General features: G+C 41.3%; 1 protein-coding gene across 8 annotated transcripts in view; it reads right to left on the bottom strand.

The window, feature by feature from the left end:
- Positions 1–19,185, bottom strand: part of DEPTOR (DEP domain containing MTOR interacting protein) — a 145,171-nt gene that overhangs the window by 30,366 nt on the left and 95,620 nt on the right. For 4 of the 8 annotated variants that reach the window (XR_012128390.1, XM_073230019.1, XM_017656987.3 and 1 more), the window contains exons 7-8: positions 16,575–16,645; positions 14,788–14,892 (exon numbers count right to left, since the gene is read on the bottom strand). Coding sequence is in view for 7 of the 8 variants with exons in the window: in XM_073230019.1 (XP_073086120.1) it covers positions 14,788–14,892; positions 16,575–16,645 (176 nt within the window). In the remaining variant the exon portion in view is untranslated. The other 4 variants (XM_073230018.1, XM_073230020.1, XM_073230021.1 and 1 more) reach the window with 4 other exon arrangements.

Genomic DNA, 19,185 nt, shown 5'->3' with positions numbered 1-19,185 from the left:
TCTTTACTTGGCCCTGAACAACTTACTGGGGTCTTGATTTTCTTACATTTAAAATGGAGTGCACAGGACTTAGTCTATTTCAGGAAGTCAGAGAAATATAACATTCTCTGAAGTGTTTTACAAAAGCAAGGTGCTACTGTTATTATTTATTATTAAAAACAGTTGAACATGATAGACATTCCAACAGCCCAGATCTTACTGATGACTGAAACGACTATGGTGGTAGTGGTATGGTAGCGGAGGGTAGAAATGATATAAATTCAGGACCCAATGAGCTAAGCATTGAAGTTGATCTATCACACGTGTCTCATTTATCAGCATGGTCAGGAGTTATCAGATCCTGGTTCTGGTTATCTCACTCAATCCTGGATAAGTCATTTCATTTAGGCAGGCTTACTTTCCATACCTATACGAAGGTTAGACTGAGAAATTCTTGGCTGTCATCAGATTCACAAAAAGGCATATGACCCCAAGATAATGTTAATAATTGGTGGAATCTTTCTAGCCCTACATTTCTGATTGATAGTGTAAATAATACTACCACTGGTGTTGGAAATTCAACAGACATATATACATATATGGTTGAATTTTAAACACATTTCATTTATAAAACTACTAATATGCAAAATCCTAGATAAGAACCATAAATAAAAGTTGAGTCAACAACCATTAAACAATGTCCATGGCTTTCTTCACCTCTCAGAAGCCCAACTAGTTTTAAAGTGACATCAAAGGACCTACAAAACTTACTGGCCAGAGAGGTCCTGTGGGGACCATGGCATCCTTGGGTCTCTGCCAATCCACAGGTTTCCAGACCCTGCACTCCAGGGTGGTATTGGTGGAATGAATATGTGTTTGCATGGTGGCTGAAGGGCTGATGGGGCAGAAAATGAAGTTGTAAGGCAAACACAGTAGTCTAAATACGGCACTCAGCCAGAATAAGCACTTGAACCAGTGTCAGTCAAAACACAGAATAAGGAAAACCAGATACTAAAGCCCTGAGTGTAACAAGGTGTTGATGGTGCTCAGTACAGACTCTGCTGCAGGCTATCTACAATCACATCATCAGGATCTACACTTGGTGTCATGAGACACTAGGGTTCATGCTTTTGGGCTTCCTGCCAACAGAAAATACTCATTCAGGAGCCCAACTCAAATGCTGACTATCATACTGCATCCTAAAGATCAATAGATTTGGGCTACTCAAATCCTTGGGAGGTAGAAACTTCACAGACAAAAACATATTTTTTCTAGTTTCCAAAGTTCAGTCCTTTCACTTTGAAATATTTTACTATTTGAGTTTCTTACCTTGTAAGAATGCCACCTATCAGTATTATGTTCTTAGAAGGCATTATATGATGAGAACTATTACAGAGTGGCCCCCAAATGTAATATTCTGCTTGTATCTAAACCCATATAATATTAAGGGTATTTTTGGCTTACATCTTCTCTTGATATAATCAGTTTCACATGTATACAATAATGGTTCCAAAGCACAGGAACCATATCCAGGCATATCTGAATTCATATAGAAATCTTAGCCTTAGGCAAAACTCTTAACCCTTTGAACCTCATTTTTTCTATCTGTAAAAATGGAGACAATACCTATGTCCCAAGATTGTTACTATTCAATAATAAAACAGAAAAAAGAATACCCCTAGTATGGTGCATAGCATGTAAAATCACTCAACAAACACTGCTTTATCTTAGAACTGTTTTTATTCATTCTCTACTAAATCTAAAGGGTTTAAATCTAGTTCTCCACTGAATCTGAAAGGTTGGGATATATGCCCAAAAATGATAAGTGGAAAAACTAACTTTTCACGCAAATTTGTTCAGTGCTGTCTATTGCTACATCTGATTGAAATAATATATTGTCTGGACATCCACTTATATACTCAAATCCTTTTAAAAAATAAAAATGAGTATCAACTTTGTACCTGTCAAGATGCTAGCTAGAGATTTTCAAATGAATTTATCTGGTTGCTGCTGGTCTACAGTACATTTTTTTTCTTTTATTTATTTATTAAGGTATCATTGATATATAGTCTTATGTTCAGATTTCACATGAGCAACATTGATTACTACATTCCCCCTATTATCAAGTCCCCACCATTGCAGTTACTGTCCATCAGCATAGTAAGAGGCTACAGACCCTCTTCTTGTCTTCTCTGTGCTATACTTCCTTCGCTGTTCCCCCCCCCTATATTATGTATGCTAATCACAATGCCTCTTAATCCTCTTATCCCTCCCTTCCCACCCATGCTCCCCAGGCCCTTTCCCTTTGGTAACGGTTAGTCCATTCTTGGGTTCTGTCAGTCTGGTCTACGGTACATTTTATATTTGTTTGTCTACCTTAGAATAATGAAGGGGTTTTGGGGGTCACCTTCCAAGATTTTACTTAATAGCACAGAAATAGTAAGACTTAAATAAATGGAATCAATTAGATGAGATTAAAATAATTTTTTTGAGCACCTATTAGCTGTCCTGTGGTATGGTAGGTGCTAGAATGAAATTCCCCTGGCTACTGGCTACTCTGACAAGCCTTTTTGCTCTAGGAAAGTAGAAATGTTACCTAGACTAGAGGATGTATTGTCCTTAGCTGCAGAAATGAATTTATTGACCAAACAAACATTTATTAAGCATATGGTAAAAAAGGAATTATACCATCCCTGCACTTACAGAGCATATATCCTAGAGAGATAAGAGGCTGTGGCAGATGCTATAGGCTTGATTCACTTTACCTCACCCCAACCTCTTTTTCTTGCTAAAGAAGTTGGAAAGTGAAATGTTTGAATTCCCAGCCCCCTTGGAAATAACCACCCAACACAATTCCAGCCAATGAGATGTGGACAGTCACACTCTGAAGACTTTCCGTCCCAATGAAAAGGAGGCAGCGTGTAAGGTGAGGTGTAAAAGGTCAGAAGTGATCCTTAACAAGCCATGAGAAGAGAATTCTAGGAGGAATGAACAGCAAGTATAAAAGCCCTACAGAGAGAGCTAAAAGGTGTTCCTGCAGGTGAGCAAGGAGAGTGGCAAGGAGATAAGACTTGAAAGACAGGTAGAGGTCAGGTCATGTGAGACTGTGTAGGCCCTGGTAAGGCTTTTAGATTTCATTGGAAAGGCAATGTGCAACCAATGAAGAATCTTAAGCAGCAGCGTGGCAGAACCTGATTTCCTTTGCTTGCCAGGTGGGGAATGGATTATGAGGCTGCAAGAGTAGATGTAAGGAGACCAGTTAGGGCCATAGTGGTCCTGGTAGGAGATGACAGTGGTTTGGATTTGGGGAAATGAAGAATGACAGATGCCCTTGAGATACATTTGGGAAGTTTCCTAAGTTGGAGGAAGAAGAGAAAAGCAAGCATTACTTCTAGTTTTCTGGCCCAAGCAAATGGATGGACGGTAATGATATTTACTGAGGTGGAGGAGACTGGAGGAGGAACACAATGTGCAAAACAAAGCATTTGGTCAACTCAACATCCACAATTCCTGTTTCAGTGACGTGACCCTCTGCCAAACGAACGTTTGCCCATTTTGCTCTCCATCATTTCATTTTCTCCAATAGGCTCTCCTCTGAGAACCATAAGCTGTAACTATAATACCAACAATATTTGATTTCAAATGGCAGATGGAATGAAGAGACTCTGAAGCTGAAGGCAAAAGGACAGACTCATCCCATGATTTTAGTCTTCATCATGGAATTCTGAAAATGAATGAAACATGCAAAACCACAAAAAGTTGTATCTGAGACCTCAAGCTTTGTATCCAGCCATGGTTCTGCCAAACACACATACCACAGTTCACAATTAAATACTTGTGTGAATAATTAATATCTGCCTCATCACTAGACCTGAAGCTCTATGAGGGCAGGGGCCTCATGGGCTTTGCTCACCACTGGATCCTCACAGGGCCCCACAAGCAGTAGGTACTTAATAAATACTCATTGAAGGATGGTTGTACAGCTTATGCTGGTCAATGACAGAAACTATTAGTTGTCCCCATATATCCATTTTTTCTTCCCTCTTTACTAATAGAACCTCCATTTTTTTCTGGACACATGGCCACTGTTTTAGTATCCTAGGGCTACCATAGTACATACAAACACTGGGTGGCTTAAAACAGCAGAAGTTCATTGTCTTGTAGTTGTAGGGGCCCGGAAGAATGAAATTAAGGTACGAGCAGGGCCATGCTCTCTCTGATGGCTCTGTGGGAGAGGCCTTCCTTTTGTTTTCTAGCTTGTGGTGTTTGCTTACAATCCTGACCATTCTTTGGCTTATAGATGCACACTTCAGTCACATGGCCATCTTCTCCATGTGTGTCTTCATGCTGTCTTTCTTCTGTGTATCTGTCCTTATTTCTCAAGTTCCCTCCTTTTATACAGATACCATTCACATTCGATTATGGCCTAACCTAATAACCTCATCTTAACCTGATTACCTCTGTCAAGACACTACTTCCAAATAAGGTCACATTCTCAGGTACTGGGGATTAGGACGTCAACACATCTTTTTTGGGGGGATACAACTCAACCTGTAACAGTCGCCCAGAATAAACGCAGCATTTCCCAGACTCTTTTGCAACCAAACATGGCATGTGGTCAAAGAGATATAAACAGAAGTAGTGTATACAACTTCTAATTTTAAAGGAGGAATAGTGTCCTGCTCTTCTTTTTCCTTTATGGGTGGCTGGAATGCAAACCTAATGGCTAGAGTTCCAGCAGCCATCCTAGGCCATGAAATGACTTTGCAGATGGAAGCTGAGCAAAGTGCAAATACAAAGTAAGAAACCAGAGATTACGGAGACACATCTCAGCCTTGGACTGACTTCCTTCCAGCTTTTACATGAGGAAGAAATACTTATCTTAACCACTGCTTTGAAGAATTTTATGTCACTTATAAAGAAGCCTAACTATAATTCATATATAGCCCCAAACTGTGGAATCTTCTCTAAGTCACACACCAGTGGAGACAGTAAAGACTATTATATTTATCTCTACTTTTCAAGATACTTGGATTAGTCATAGATAATCTAGAAGTTGGCTTTCGAAAGAGTGTCCCACTTTGGCTGGGACAGCGTTTAATTTCTTCCAGGCAGATACAGGTCAGTCATGGGAGGAGTATTCCTGACTTTACACCTGGAGGCAACTTTAGGGTTATCTAGTTTTGAGGAGTCTTTCAGAGGGTTGATCTTATTTGGCCTCACACTAACTATTCAGGTGTAACCAGAAAAAAAGAGTTACAACTTGATGCACTGAGGCCTGAGGAGTCTCAAGGCTGTTTCTCTCTTCTTGCCCTTCCTCCTGCCTCCAGGGATCAGCACAAAAAAGAGCCAGCTCCGAGCCCATAGCAGATCAATTTAGGAGCAGCTCAAGATTCATTACACCAATACAGTGCTAAACCTTGCCATGTCTTAGTTTTATAAAAGATGACTTTTTCTATATTTGTGAATAAAAATGTTTAGTTTCAACTGAGTGTTAAACCAGCTTACTGGTAAGCAAAGACAAAGTGGCTGATATGTGTGTAGCAGTCAGTGGGACTGGGACTTCATGTAATGCCAAGAATCACTGGTTCTAAGATGCACATTTTAACAACTCAAAAATTGAGTCGCATCTACAATAAGTGAATCTTATATTTGATGAACTATGTTAAATGATGCCCACTGAATGTTCACCACATGATAGGCATGGGCTTGATTCTTCACACACATTTTCCTATTTATCTTCATAGTTATGCCAGGAAGCAATTACATTGCCATTTTAAGATGAGAAATGGAGGTTTAAAGTTTCTAAAAAAATGGAAGGATGGCAATAGCATGCTGCAATATGGCAGAAACACATGATTACATAGATCCTGCTCCCCATGATATTCTGCTTTCGCTGTTTTGTTACTTTGTGCTCTGTGTTTGTAAACATAAACTTACTTAAGCAAGAATCAGTCAGAAGACTCAGAATAACATAATGATTATAACAAGCAACGTAACAAATGGCACCTACAAACATCTATTGGGTGTTTATTATGAGCCAGTTACTGTGCTAGAATGCATTTCATTTAGTTGTGACTATTATAAGTGCTATTTTAGGGTGAAGAATATGAGGCTTGGATCAGTTCAGTAGTTAACCTGGCTCCTACAGAAGTGGTGAAGCTGCGACTCTAACATCTGGTGTCTGACACGTAAGCCTGGGCTCTCCATCACATGACCCAGTGCCAGGCACAAACTAGAAACTCAAGCCCTTGGTGAATATGAGAGGGGCCACAAGCGAAAGGGACATGGGTCAGATGAAAGGGAGGGGAAGTGAGACACACTTCTGGGAGACTTCTGAAAGTGGTGGAACAGGAGCTGCTAGTGATTGGGCTACCTGATGAAATCGGTCACAAAGGACTTTGTGTCCTCAGTATCTGGCAGACGGTGGCTGTGGCTTTCTAGATGAGCTTAGGACAGAAACATGGGAGATATGGGAGAAACATGGGCAGAATTCTTGGGTCACAGGCAAAGAGCCACCTAGAATAGAATGGTTGAAGCTCAGGGAACTCAAGGAGGATTTCCAGGACTGAAGCATTCTTATTCTACAAGATGGATACCATGGACGCCTCTTGGAGAGGTGCCCCATGCATACTGTGGGGAAAGAAGGACAGCGCGCCTCCCTCACCAACGCTGTGAGGGAGACTCCACGTGCGTCCCTACCCACCAGATGAGAAAAAGGCCCAGAAAGAAGAAATAATTTGCCAAACATCATAGAGGCAGAAGAAGTGGAGTCAGTATTCTGTCTGACTCTAAAATCCTAAATTAACTTCTGGTAACAGAAAACACAACAGCGGCCACCTCCAGAGGGAGGAGGGGATCGACTAGAAAGAGGCATGAGGGAACTTTCTAGTGTGCTGGAAGGGTTCTGTTCTGATTGCTATTTACACAGGTGTATATATTTGACAAAACTTATCATACTATATACTTAAAAGCTGTTGTATTTTGTTGGATGGATATTTACAACTCAATGTAAAACAATTTTATAAAACTACTGAGCTTTCCTTCCCTACTTCATGCATTCTCACTGGAGTACCCCAGCCTTTAAAGGGGAAATAACTGCCTCCTAGCCTATGAAAGAAATTTCCCCCTTTTCACGTATAAAGCTTTCATACATATAATACACAAACAAGTATATAGTATATCTGTGATGTCCAAGTTTCATGAGGATGGGTGATTAGGGAAAAAATGTCTTGAAAAGGTTCCTTAAGGGGAAGATAATAAAAATAAGTTGAGAAACACTGCCTTAACTCATTGCTACACCTCTTTCCAAAATTCTCTTCCCATCACAGTCTAGTCATAGCTTTTGTTCTGTTCTAAGGAATCCATGTTCTATCTGGGTTCTTCTATATGGAGTAAACCCTCTGTGGTGTGTGTGTGTGTGTGTGTGTGTGTGTGTGTGTGTGTGTGTGTGTGTGTGTGTTTGTGTGCACACATACCTACCCATGTGAATGCACTGCAACCATGTACACACACATGTACACACAACATGCATGCGCACGTGCACACACATATACACACACAAGTGCAAAGTTACACTTAGGCCTAGTTGATTTCTATTCACTCTAGATCTCAGTGCAAGCATTCTTGCCCTGGGAAAGTCTCCCATTATCCCTCCCACTGTCCTACAGAAATTTTAAGCACAGGACCTTTTCTTCATAGGCCTAAACTCAGTTTAAAATTATATATTTGACAGTGGGATGGTTTGATTTCTGTCTCCCTAGCTCTCTAGGCTGCAAATCCCAGGAAGGCCTAACCTAATACCTGGGATGTGGTCAGTGCAGAGCTGCCCTTGTCTTCTCTGGGGCTGTTAGAGCCTGACATGAAGGATGGCTCAGCTAAGGAAGGGCTCAGAGCAGAGAAGGGATCAGAGCTGAGGCCCTGAGAAGTGGCCTCTCCTGCTAGCAGGGCCCCACTGGGGCCGAGTGGCCATGTCTCCCTTGCAGTCCTGCCCAGTGGTGAGCCAGGGAACACTGACACTTCCAACTCTCTGTTGACTAAGAAACAACTCTGCCATGTGAGACAGTCCAGCATGTAAGACAACACCGTTTATCCCCACAATAACATATGACTTTTCTGAAACATCACAGAATGCATTTTTTTTTCATCTATGCAGACTACCATCCTATAATTTGCTACGTCAGTGCTCAAATCATCCTAGTTACACTAATTTGGAACTTCAGGTGTTTCGCCCAACTTGGCCTCTCTTGAATCAGGAGGAAAAGCTCATGAACTATGCAGGTTCATTGCCATGAGGAGGAAAAAAACAAAAAGCAGGATTTTGACATTTTTTTCTCTACTGGAGAAATAGGGATTTTTAAAAAGGAGAACAAAAGAACACAATGACCACTAATTCCTTGCTCTGACTCAGATATTTCTGTTTCTGTATAAACACATGAAGAAATAAACAAACACAGAAAAGAGGCCCGTAAGCCCACATCCATCAATTCATCACAGCAGGAAATGAGAGAAGAAGCCAGGAGTCTTGAAACCCCTACGAGAGCTGGCACGCAGCAGCAAGAAAACTCCAGTACTGTTTCTCACAGGATTTAATTATTCCCACCAGAAAAAATAAACTTCCCAGAAAAGAGCAAGGATATCTTTTGTTCCTTATTTGTAAATATGGCTCAAATTCTTTCACAGTTTGAAGACTGAATGGTTTGCTCTGACTAGTGTTTGATTAAACTAACAAAAGTGAATATTGTGCATCTTTCACTTGGATGACTCTGCAAGATCTAGTCCTGAGCTATGTGAGGGGCTGGTGCTAAGAATATAAATTATTTACTTGATCTTCTTTGAGCCAACACAGGTGGACATGTTGTTGGCGGGCAGCTGCATCTGGGGAGGTCTCTCCCTGCACAGGAGAAACCTCAACTGCGTGGGGGTGGGTTCTTGATTCTGATTGAGAAAGAATTCTTGAGCAGGTTGGACAAGCGAGGGTAAGGAAGGAGTTCATAAAGTGAGAGTAGTTGTGAGTGGCAGCAGCCGTGCAGGCAGCAGAGAGCAAAGATGAACACAGGGAGGAAAGGGAAGCTCAGCATAGGGCAGATCCCTTACCAACTCCTGAAGCCAGGATCACCTAGCATTCAGTGTCCACTTGAACCTGCATGGCTTGGGAACTAAGCCCCCACCACCCCAGGCTTTGGTGTGGGGGCGGGGCACAGAACACTGGATGGAGTGAGATTATGTTCTGAGAACTTCCCAAAGGCAAAGGAACGAGATTTTCAGGCAGGCTACTAAAGAGCATGATTGCACAGCTGCATTCCTGTCACCCAGGCGATGGCCCAAATCAGAGATCTTAGTAGCCCTTCCCTACTTGTCTTGACGTAGGACAGAGAGAGAGAGGACTCATGCTTAAATCTAGAAAACTGAATGAAATAGCAAAGAAACAAAGACATTTATCACTGCAAAACAGAGTAAGGTGAGCAACGTGAAGGCTTTACTTAAGGCACGGTACACACTTGAAGAAAGGGGGTGCAGGCAACCTCAGAGAGGAGGTGTGCTTAAAGCTTAGGATTTGTGTCTTTTGAGGATTTCAAGAATGGGGGAAAGGGTGGTGGGAAAGGGGAAGTGTAGGTTTGACATATGATCGCACAATGTCTATCTCCGGTGAGAGACATTTTATCACCATCAATAGTCTGTCCTCTAGATATTGTGTAAGATAAACTTAAACAAGGAATTCTTTGATCCTGTTCTTCAAGATAGTGGTTACCCTCAAGCAATGGGGACATAGCATTTAGGACTGCTTGTCCTGCCTTAAGATGGGGCTGGTTGTTGGCTAATTATCATAAAGTATGTTAGGAATTTTACCTCCAAACTCCCTGGTTCTTAAAATGGAATCTTAGCCTCAGGATGGAGACCTCCCTGTTTTACTATACTAGTTATATGTCAGCATTTTTCTTCATAGGCAGGAAAAAGTACTCACGATGCTTCTCCCATGTCCCTGCCCTCCCTCAGTATAACCGTCCTGACAATACATGTTGAATTGAATACAAATTCTCCCCACCAGAGATATGAGAAGGCAGTCGCCTGTGAGCAGTTTACAAGGGGTTTAAAGTTTTACTGGAATGTTCTATCTATCAGGCTCTGCCTCATGGGTTTGTCTTTTTTGAAATAATGCAACAGGAAGCATTATTAGGGCTCTGGGACAGAGAGAGGAGGTTTAATGTATCTCTGACATTTACAAGCAGGGTGGCCTTGAGAAAGGGATTAACTGGGTCACAGTTTCCTCATTCACAAAATGGAGAGAACACTACATACCTACTTTCAAGAGTTGTAAGAACAATAAAAGAGATGATGCATGTGGAATGTGTGGGGACATGAGGCAGGTGTACAGTGAGTGAATTCCTTAGCTTTTCTATAGAAGCAACAATTCATTGGCTCATTCAACAAATTTGCTTCAAGCACTTACTAAATAACAGAAATTGTGCTAAGTACTAGGACTATAAGAGGTAAAGTCCTTACACTTATGGAGCTACTGGAGACAGACAGATAATAAACATACAAGTATTTTTGGGTTCTGATAAACACTGTCTTGAAAACATAAGCCAGGATAATATGATAGAGTAACTCCAGGAAGACAGAATAACATAGGGTATTTAAGGAAGGCTTCTCCAGAAAACTGACATTTAATCTGAGACTTGAATGACAAAAATGGAACCAGTCATCCAGCCTAGGGAGGAACAAACTTGGTATTTAGAGGGGGAGGCCAGAGGCGAGGCCAGAGTTGCTGTTAGCAAAGCAGGGTAGGTAATGTTACGATCAGCAAGGCCCTGATCATAGAAAGCATCTGGAACTTATCTCATTGTACTGAGAAGCCATTAGAGAATTTTAAGTGTCAGAGTCACTTAATCAGATTCACTTGAGGGGGCAGACCTGGGCACAATCATGATGTGTTTATGAAATGTAAAAATTCTGTCCTGACTAGAGTGCAGGATAGCTAATAGACAACCATGCAAAATAAAGTAATTATCAGTAATGTGGTCCAGAAATGGGTTTAGCCTTGATATGATTAAAAACAAAAAAGAGGATGTCATTAAAGGTTGTGACACGAAGCTTTGTTTAGTGGTATTTATTAGGCTATAGCCTGTACACTGTCTTGGGGAGAAACATTCTTTTCAAAATAGAAAAAAAGAGGCAAGAACTAGGATTATTCCTCCTGGAGCAGTTTCTTCCTTGAGAATTTTGGGTTTAGATGTTGATGTGAAATGGACTCATGTTCAAACAGGGTCTGGCATGGCGCAGGGCCAGGTACAAAGGGCATATGCAAAAAATTAGTTCCTCCTCTTCTTTCCTACTTTTTTGCCTGGAAAGGAACCAGAAGCTCCTGGTGTGGAATTCCTAAAGGATGAGTGAAGAGTTGCCAGAGGGAAGATGTAGGAAACAATTTCTAGATGCACATGCATTGATTGCATGCATTGACGAAACTTTTGATGCATGCAATGCCAAGTCACCTAGTCCAGCCCCCACCAGCCTAAGAAACCTGAAGAGGTTGCAGGCACAAAGAGCTCTTGGGCATCGGGTGAGGTGGCCTAGGCACGGGGTCACCGATTTCTTTACTCCAATCCAGGGAAGAATGTAAATAACCCTTACAATTCTCCCTAAGGACACATTTTCCTGGGGTTCTTCCAGACTTCACAGAGAAGTAAATTTTAATACAGACATGAGGGTTTCCCCTCCTCATGGATGAAGGGCCCCATTTTAACCAGGGTGGAAAGGTCTAGAAGTGTTAATGGGGGAAAACAGCCCTCTCTCTCTTTGGTGTAGGGCCTGTCCTGTCCACATACGGGCGACCCACATCTTAAAACTTTCAATCTCCCAAAAAGGTAAAACAAAAGAGAGAGAAATGGTACATAAGAGAAACACAGTTATGTTTTCTCTCCTTTGGCCAGTAAAGCAGTGAAGTTAAGCAGCCCCAGAAGAAAGGCTTTGTCCACACTGGCAAGCAGGAAAAACCAGGGTTGTGACCTGGGGGGTGAGCCTGGCTTTCCGCATAGTGAACCGAAGGCAAAGTGGAGGACTTTACACTGTTGTGGGTCAGCCCTTACCAGCCTGAGGTGCTGAAAGGAGTCTTCCAGCCAGAACTTGGGGCTATTTCTACCATCTAGACTAAGCAGGTCAACTGTTGCCAAGGTCAGTGGTTCCTTACCCCAGGACAGGCTTCTATAGGGTCAAACCCCTGTCCTACCCCCTGAGCCCTGTACAACCAGACAGGCTGCCATGCAGTTCTCCCAGGGAGCTGCAGCAATGTGACAGGTGAGTGGAAACAAGCCCCTAAGACTGGATTATACAAATGGCTTTTAATGTAAGTGAAATTACTCTATAACAAAACCATATAGTAAAATAGCAAATAATTTATTTGATAGTGTTTTGTATAAGAAAATAATGTACTAAGGAATTTGAATGAATACACACAGGCAGATTATATGGACAGGCATGGTATTCCCTGTCGTGTTCATTTAACCAGTATAATTAAAAAATATTCATTCCAATACAGAGTTTGACCAAAAGCAGTTTCTTAAAACAGTTTTCACACTCTGTCTTAAAAATCTTGATTCCATTAGAGTGTTTCTCTTACATGATAAAATATTGTGCTGTGTTCATTTAAATGTTTTTTTTTTTTCCTGCTGTGTTTACCAGAATTTTCAATATGCTAATGTGCTTTTATACTTTGTGAATTTCCAAGAGGGGGATAAAGTGTGCAGCAGCTGAAAAATGTTTTGATCAAACAAGCTCAGGACAGGATATTCTCCTGGACCAGACAGCTGTGTAACACAACACTGGAAATGCTGCTCTAATGAATTCTGTACTGCTCTACAACATACGAAGACCATTGTACACCCCCTGAGAAACTAAGAATATAAACCATATGAAGTATTAGCTTATGAAAGTGAAAAATACATATCAGGTTACTCACATACCAGGAAATATACAGTAAGGAGTTATTGTATATTTCATCAATTGACAATACTTAAAACAGTTATGCATGTTAATCAATGAAGAGGGCCTAAAATCAATTATTTATTTTTGGCCAAGCAAAACAAGGCCTTCAGCTGCAATGTAAATCCATTTCATTCCCCAAAAGAAATGTGCTGTAAGCCAAAGCCCCATGTGAGTGAATGCATGCTGCAAACTGGAGCACTATGCCAAAAACAATTTATACTAGGTACTTTACTGTGGAAATAAAATATAAAACTCTTCCCACAGCCAAGAGTTCCATCTGAAAATGAAAAATTCAGCCTCAGCACAGATACAAATGATCGTCTTTATACTTCTGGCCAACTTTCCTGCTTTGGGTTTCTTTGGTGCTGTGCCTGCTACAGTACTGAGAAGGCAGGAAGGGCCTCTAACACAGGCTGACTTAGCCAACCAGGCTTCGGTAACTTGCCCAGAGCATAGGACCTGGCAGGCCTGTGCCTCCCTGCCCGAAGAAGGTGTTCAAATCAGAGTGCAGAGTCAACCCCGACTCCAGCCAGCATCGATTACCCAGACAGCCTGTAATTTGTTCTCTGTGCACCGCTGAGCCATTCGTTCTCGGCTGCCCACCTTTCTCTTCCAGTAGGTAAACCAATGCCAGAGGGTAAGTGCTGGAAGTCAGAGCTGTGAAGATCCATGTCATGCCTCTGGTTAGCTGGTTACTGCTTTAGCACAAGGGGTGACGGGAGAGGAGGAAAGACTGAAAAAATGAACAGGGGAATGCCCTGCAGCTTTCAAGCCTCTTTCTGCATCCTCCAGTGGTCCCGGATAATCAAGAGAGACATCCCCTGTGAAGTGTTTTAAGATGACAGAACAAAACTATGCTAGATAAAAGTGTTTTGAAGCAGAAAACCAATGTTCTAGCATCCTCTTATACTTCTGTATAAATAAAAACAATGTATGTGTATATATATATTTTATGTATAAGTAGGAGGCTATATACATAATTCCAAGCAGTCTGGAGGGATATAAAGCAACATGTTAACAGTGCTTCACTTTGTTGTAGGTCAATTCTATTTTAATGAAGACACTTAAAAATGTTAACAGTAATTATCTCTGAGTTAGGGAAGATTATAGGCAAATGTAATTTATTATGCTTATCTGTATTCTTCCAAATTTTCTTGACTATACGTATATATATATATATATATATATATATATATATATATATATATATATATACATATGCATTCTTTAGTACTAAAAAAAAGTAAACATTACTTTCAAAAATCTGACACAATTCAACCTTTTTTTCAGTGTTTGTTAGTTTTTGTACTTCATGACATGTTTCTCCATATTTAATCCAAAAAACAGCAAAAGAAATATGATTACTATTTCAGAGAGGAGAAAACTGGCTCTGAGCTGTTAATGAACTTGTGCCAAGTCAAAGAGCTAGTAATTAGCAGGACCAAAGTGTGAATCCAGGTATCCTCTTCCAAACTCCATGACTGTTCCTATTTGCTGTTTCTTAATGGTATAGAACAGAAGCAGCAGAGTTACTATATAAGATACAAGCAGGAAGGAACCATTTTATTCTCAAACTCAGTATTGGTTAAGGAGAGAAATGTGAAAAACCAAGGGAGGTTTGGAAACCAGGCAGACACCGTCAGAGAGCTAGGAAAATGTTTCCTCCTAGTTGCTTCATCATCCGCTCTTGGCTTCATTTCAACCCATTCAGAAAGGGAAAAGGAAACTTGACAAAAATGGGACCACAACACTTGGGGTGAGAGAGTACAGACAGCACTGAACAATGAAACCAGGTAAAGGTACACAGATCTGCTCCACTGGACGTACCTTCATTCCTGCTGCAGCTGCAGGGCCACTGGGGTCCACAGCCTGGATGTGGCACGGCTTACTTCCCCGCACCACAAAGCCCCAGCCAACGGCATCACCAACAATCTAGAGAGGAAAACCACAATTAGCAATCAGCAGACAGATCCTGGCAATTTGCCTGTCTTTCCAAGGGAGAGAAAATCAGCCCAGGATTTAGTGCATGCTGTGACATATCTTCTCTCCATTTCACCTCTACCCTGTTCAGGGAGCAGAATGCTTTGCTTCTATCACAAACACAGGCATATCTAGGTGGAAAATGTGGTCAAAAAACACCTGTTTGGCAGCAAGAGGCTTCTTCTGTGAAGGCACTACTTAAATAACTGGCAGATTGCCTGTCTCTTCGGCTGTTACGTAATTTAATATCAGACTCAAATGGAAAGTTTAGAAGATCTTAAAACACATGGTTGAAATTTCTCTCCAGATCCAGTTTCTATTCCAAGTTTTTTCTTTTTCCCTAATGTAAATGACACTTTCTTGATCATCTTGCTACATTACTGAAGTCTAAAGTAAGCATTTAAATTATCAATGGTGGGAAATGCAAAGAGTCTTGGCTTTCTCAAATTTTCTTTACCAAGGAAAGGAAGTGAAAAGGTACATAAAGTTAACAATTTACAAAAGGATGCTGGTCCAAAAACTGTTTGAAACCTGAGGATGTTTCTTCCCTACAATATCGTTATTAGAATTGGCAGTTACATCCTCTGGCAGATGCATCTCTAATATATACCCCAACTGAAATATACAGGAAACATTCACAATCAATTACCAGCAAAGCTGACATTTAAATTTAAACCAAAATTACTTTGAAAATACAACTGACTGTCTCTTGAATGCTGGAGACTGAGGAGAAGCAGGAAAGCAAATGGGATTTTTGTGAACATTCTCACAAGCACCTTGAGGCACTGCACTGTCTTTAGGGTTCACTTTTATTAGTTCATTATACCTAATTGCACTTCCAAATGTAGTTCCAAATTACATTTTCCCTGATAAAGACATACTGCCAGTGCTTTTTCATATTGACTGGCCATGACTGGCCCAACCTATTTTAACTCCTCACTGCTCAGAATGTGAAGTAGCCCTTGGCAAATATCTGCAACACGAATGGGTGTGGAAAGATCTTTCTTTCCTCATCGGGAAATAAAAGTCAGAAGACTGAAGGAAAGACAAGTGTTTTAAAGAGGCCAGGGATATGGATGTGAAGAGGCTGAGAGAAAGAGGCAAGGGAAGGAGTGTGGGGAAGGAGCTGCCACACAGAGCACTTAGATTCTGTTTGAAGAAAACCAACTGGGCCAGTGGGAGTGGAAAAAAGGCTGAAGGACCTCCAAGAAGGGGCAGGTGGTCACGAGGTGCTCACAGGTATGCATTGCTCCCAAATGAGGTCCTTGTATAATTCAAAAGCACCATTCCTTACGGTAGAACAATTTATCCCATGGTTTTCTTTCTTTACCTAAAGACACCCCTAATGTCTTAAGTAATTTTTAGAATTAACTGTAATGCAGAAGGAATTATTGTCATGATTTGCACCATCGTTTGCCTTAAAATCTATTTATATTAGGAGACGTACAGAATGGAAATCTCTTTTTTAAGGATACATCAAAAGTTTAAAATGCTATATTGATTATAAATCACACATAGGGAGGAATATTTGGAGCTTTTCAGTTCCACCTTTCAGCTACACATTATACACTGACATGCTTGCATAGCACAGAAAAGTGAACAGCACAGTTGAAAAACCCAAATGGTGAGCCTACCGTGAATGTCTTCCTTGCATACGGAGCCCCAGGAGTGAGCAGTTCCTCAGAGGTGACGGGTCTCTTTAACACTGTAAGACAGACACAGCGTCCAGGTGTAAACCCTTTCAGCCCTTCCTTCATTCACCCAGCAGATACTTCCCAAGTGATCTGCATGTGACCATCAGAGAACAAAAGTGTCAAAGACCTCTGCCTCACAGTTTATACTCTAGCCAAACTGAGACAGAAAATATTCACACACATAAATAACCAGAAACCTAACTTACTATGGAAAGAAGAAATGGAGCAGGGTAAAGGGAAACAAGAGTGCCAGGAGTGAGGTAAGGAGTGGGTGAAACTTTTTCTATAAAGAAAAAGGCCACATTTTCTAGTCCTCACATTTCTTTCTTTTAAATCCTCAGGTGCATTTACTACATCAAAATCTGACTCCAGCAGTCCGACATTCCAAGTTAACGTCACACATTTGCACACACCCCACTTACCAAAGCTTTACCTGTTTCCTTGTTCATACCCCAGACTGCACGTCCACACCACCTTTTCCCCTGAATCGTAATGCTAGTGAACTTTACCACACCTTAACATGTGCTAGGCACTACTGTCTCACTGAGTCATCCACAAATGAGTTAGGTTCATCATTGTCTCAGTTTTATTAGTGAGGAGACAGGAGTTTGGAATAGCTAAATAGCTTGTGCTCAATGGCGCAGAGCTAATGGATAGCAAAATGACAACGCAAACTCAGGTGTTCGAGACCTGCACCCATCAGCCACTGTGCTCCACGGTCACTCCCAAATAAGCACAAGAAAGGGCTCAGAAGCTCCGAAGAGCAGAGGCGTGGGGTCCTTGTAAGACACCTGTTCTCGTCAGCTCACTGCTGTTGCCTACCACGATGGCAGAGACAGCAGCCAGTTCCTGACTTGTGGGCTGCCTGAGACCCTGCCAATACGATCGTTCCCTCCTACCTTCAGGGAATACATTGTAAGACCCCCAGTGAGTGCCTGAAACCTTGGATAATGAACCCTATATTCACTGTGTTTTTGCCTAAACAGACATACCTATAATAAAGTTTAATTTACAAATGTAGCACAGTAAGAGATTAATAATACCTAATAATAAAACAGAATAATATACTGTAATTTAAGTTAGGTGAATGTGGCCTTTCCACCCCTCTCAAAATATCTTCTTGTCCTGCACTCACCCTTCTTGTGATGTGAGATGATAAAATGCCTACGTGATGAGAGGAAGTGAGGTGAATACAGTGAGTCAGGTAGGCACTGTGACTTAGCATTAGGCTGCTATTGACCTGCTGACAGTAAGTCAGGAGGAGGATCATCTGCTTCCAGACCTCAGCTGAACACGGGTGACGGAAAGCATGGAAAGTGAAATCACAGGGAAGGGGAGACTTCTGTAATAAACTTCCCCGTCTATTCTGTGCCCACTAACAACTGGAGAAGCAACAGCACAGCCACCCAAAGCAGCCAGAGGGTCGGGGAACAGGGACCATCCTAACCTAGTAGCATCGTGAACTTGAGTGCTACAAAGAAACTGGAGAGGTCAAGGCCTCTGGCAAAGTGCAAGCCTCCAATTCCCCTTGCCGGCAGTATTTGGAGGTCAGATATCAGCCCTGGAACAAGTGAGCAGCAGAAAAAAGGAAACAGCAGTGCCGGGCAAGGCCTGGATGATCCACCAGGCAGCTGGGCCCTAACAAGCACCTCCTCAGTTAAAGGCAATTCCACCTCTGGGAATTTATCCAAAGAAAACAAAATAGCTAATTTGAAAAGATGTATGGGCCCCATGTTCAATGCAGTATTATCTGCAATAGTAAGTACAGCATAGGGAACACAGTCAATAATACTGTAATAAATTTATATGGTGATGGTAACTACACTTGTCATGGTGAGCCATCTAGTAACAGATATAAATGATGAACCACTGAAACCAATATAATATTGTATGTCCACTATACTTCAATTTATAAAAGAAAAAAAGTTTCCAATTGCAAGAATAAACAAACCAACAAATAAATAAATGACAGAACCCTTTCAGCAGATGGGCAGAGGGAAGAGGAGTCCATGGTTGAAACTGAGATCTTTTAATTCCCTGTCAGCCAGCTCCCTCCCCATGCCCCATACTCTCTTTTGGGGTTTATGAATTTGGGTATAGGAATCACACTTTACTATAATGTGGCAACAATACTGACCACTGATTTTAATACACTTTTTCTCTTTCTCTTGAAAATGTAGAAACCTGGAAGCCCAGGGAACTGCTCTTCAGCTTTCTCTTTTTTGTATCATTGGAAAAGTATTTGCATATGACAATGGTACCAATAATGGTAATGTCTGTAGCAGTTTTTTGGTCTGGCTTAGGGCATTTATATGCAGTACTAAAAAATACATATCCTGATGTATATATAATAATTGATTTTAAATGCCTTACTAGAAAGGCCTGTTTATCTGCTTGAGAAAAAAAAAAATCACAGGTGAGTTCTTTGCATCTTGGAAACCCTCTTAAGAGTGAGGGAGAAGCTTGTCAAAATGTAAGAGGTAGGGCTTAAGAACCACAGTTAAGTCCCAGCAGCTCTGATGCTTAGAGACCCCAAAAAAGGCAACCTCAT

The sequence above is a fragment of the Manis javanica genome, chromosome 2 (genome assembly GCF_040802235.1).
Source record: "Manis javanica isolate MJ-LG chromosome 2, MJ_LKY, whole genome shotgun sequence".
NCBI lineage: Eukaryota > Metazoa > Chordata > Mammalia > Pholidota > Manidae > Manis > Manis javanica.
The sequence above is the reverse complement of the archived record's forward strand: the minus strand, read 5'-3'. Positions and strand labels throughout refer to the sequence as shown.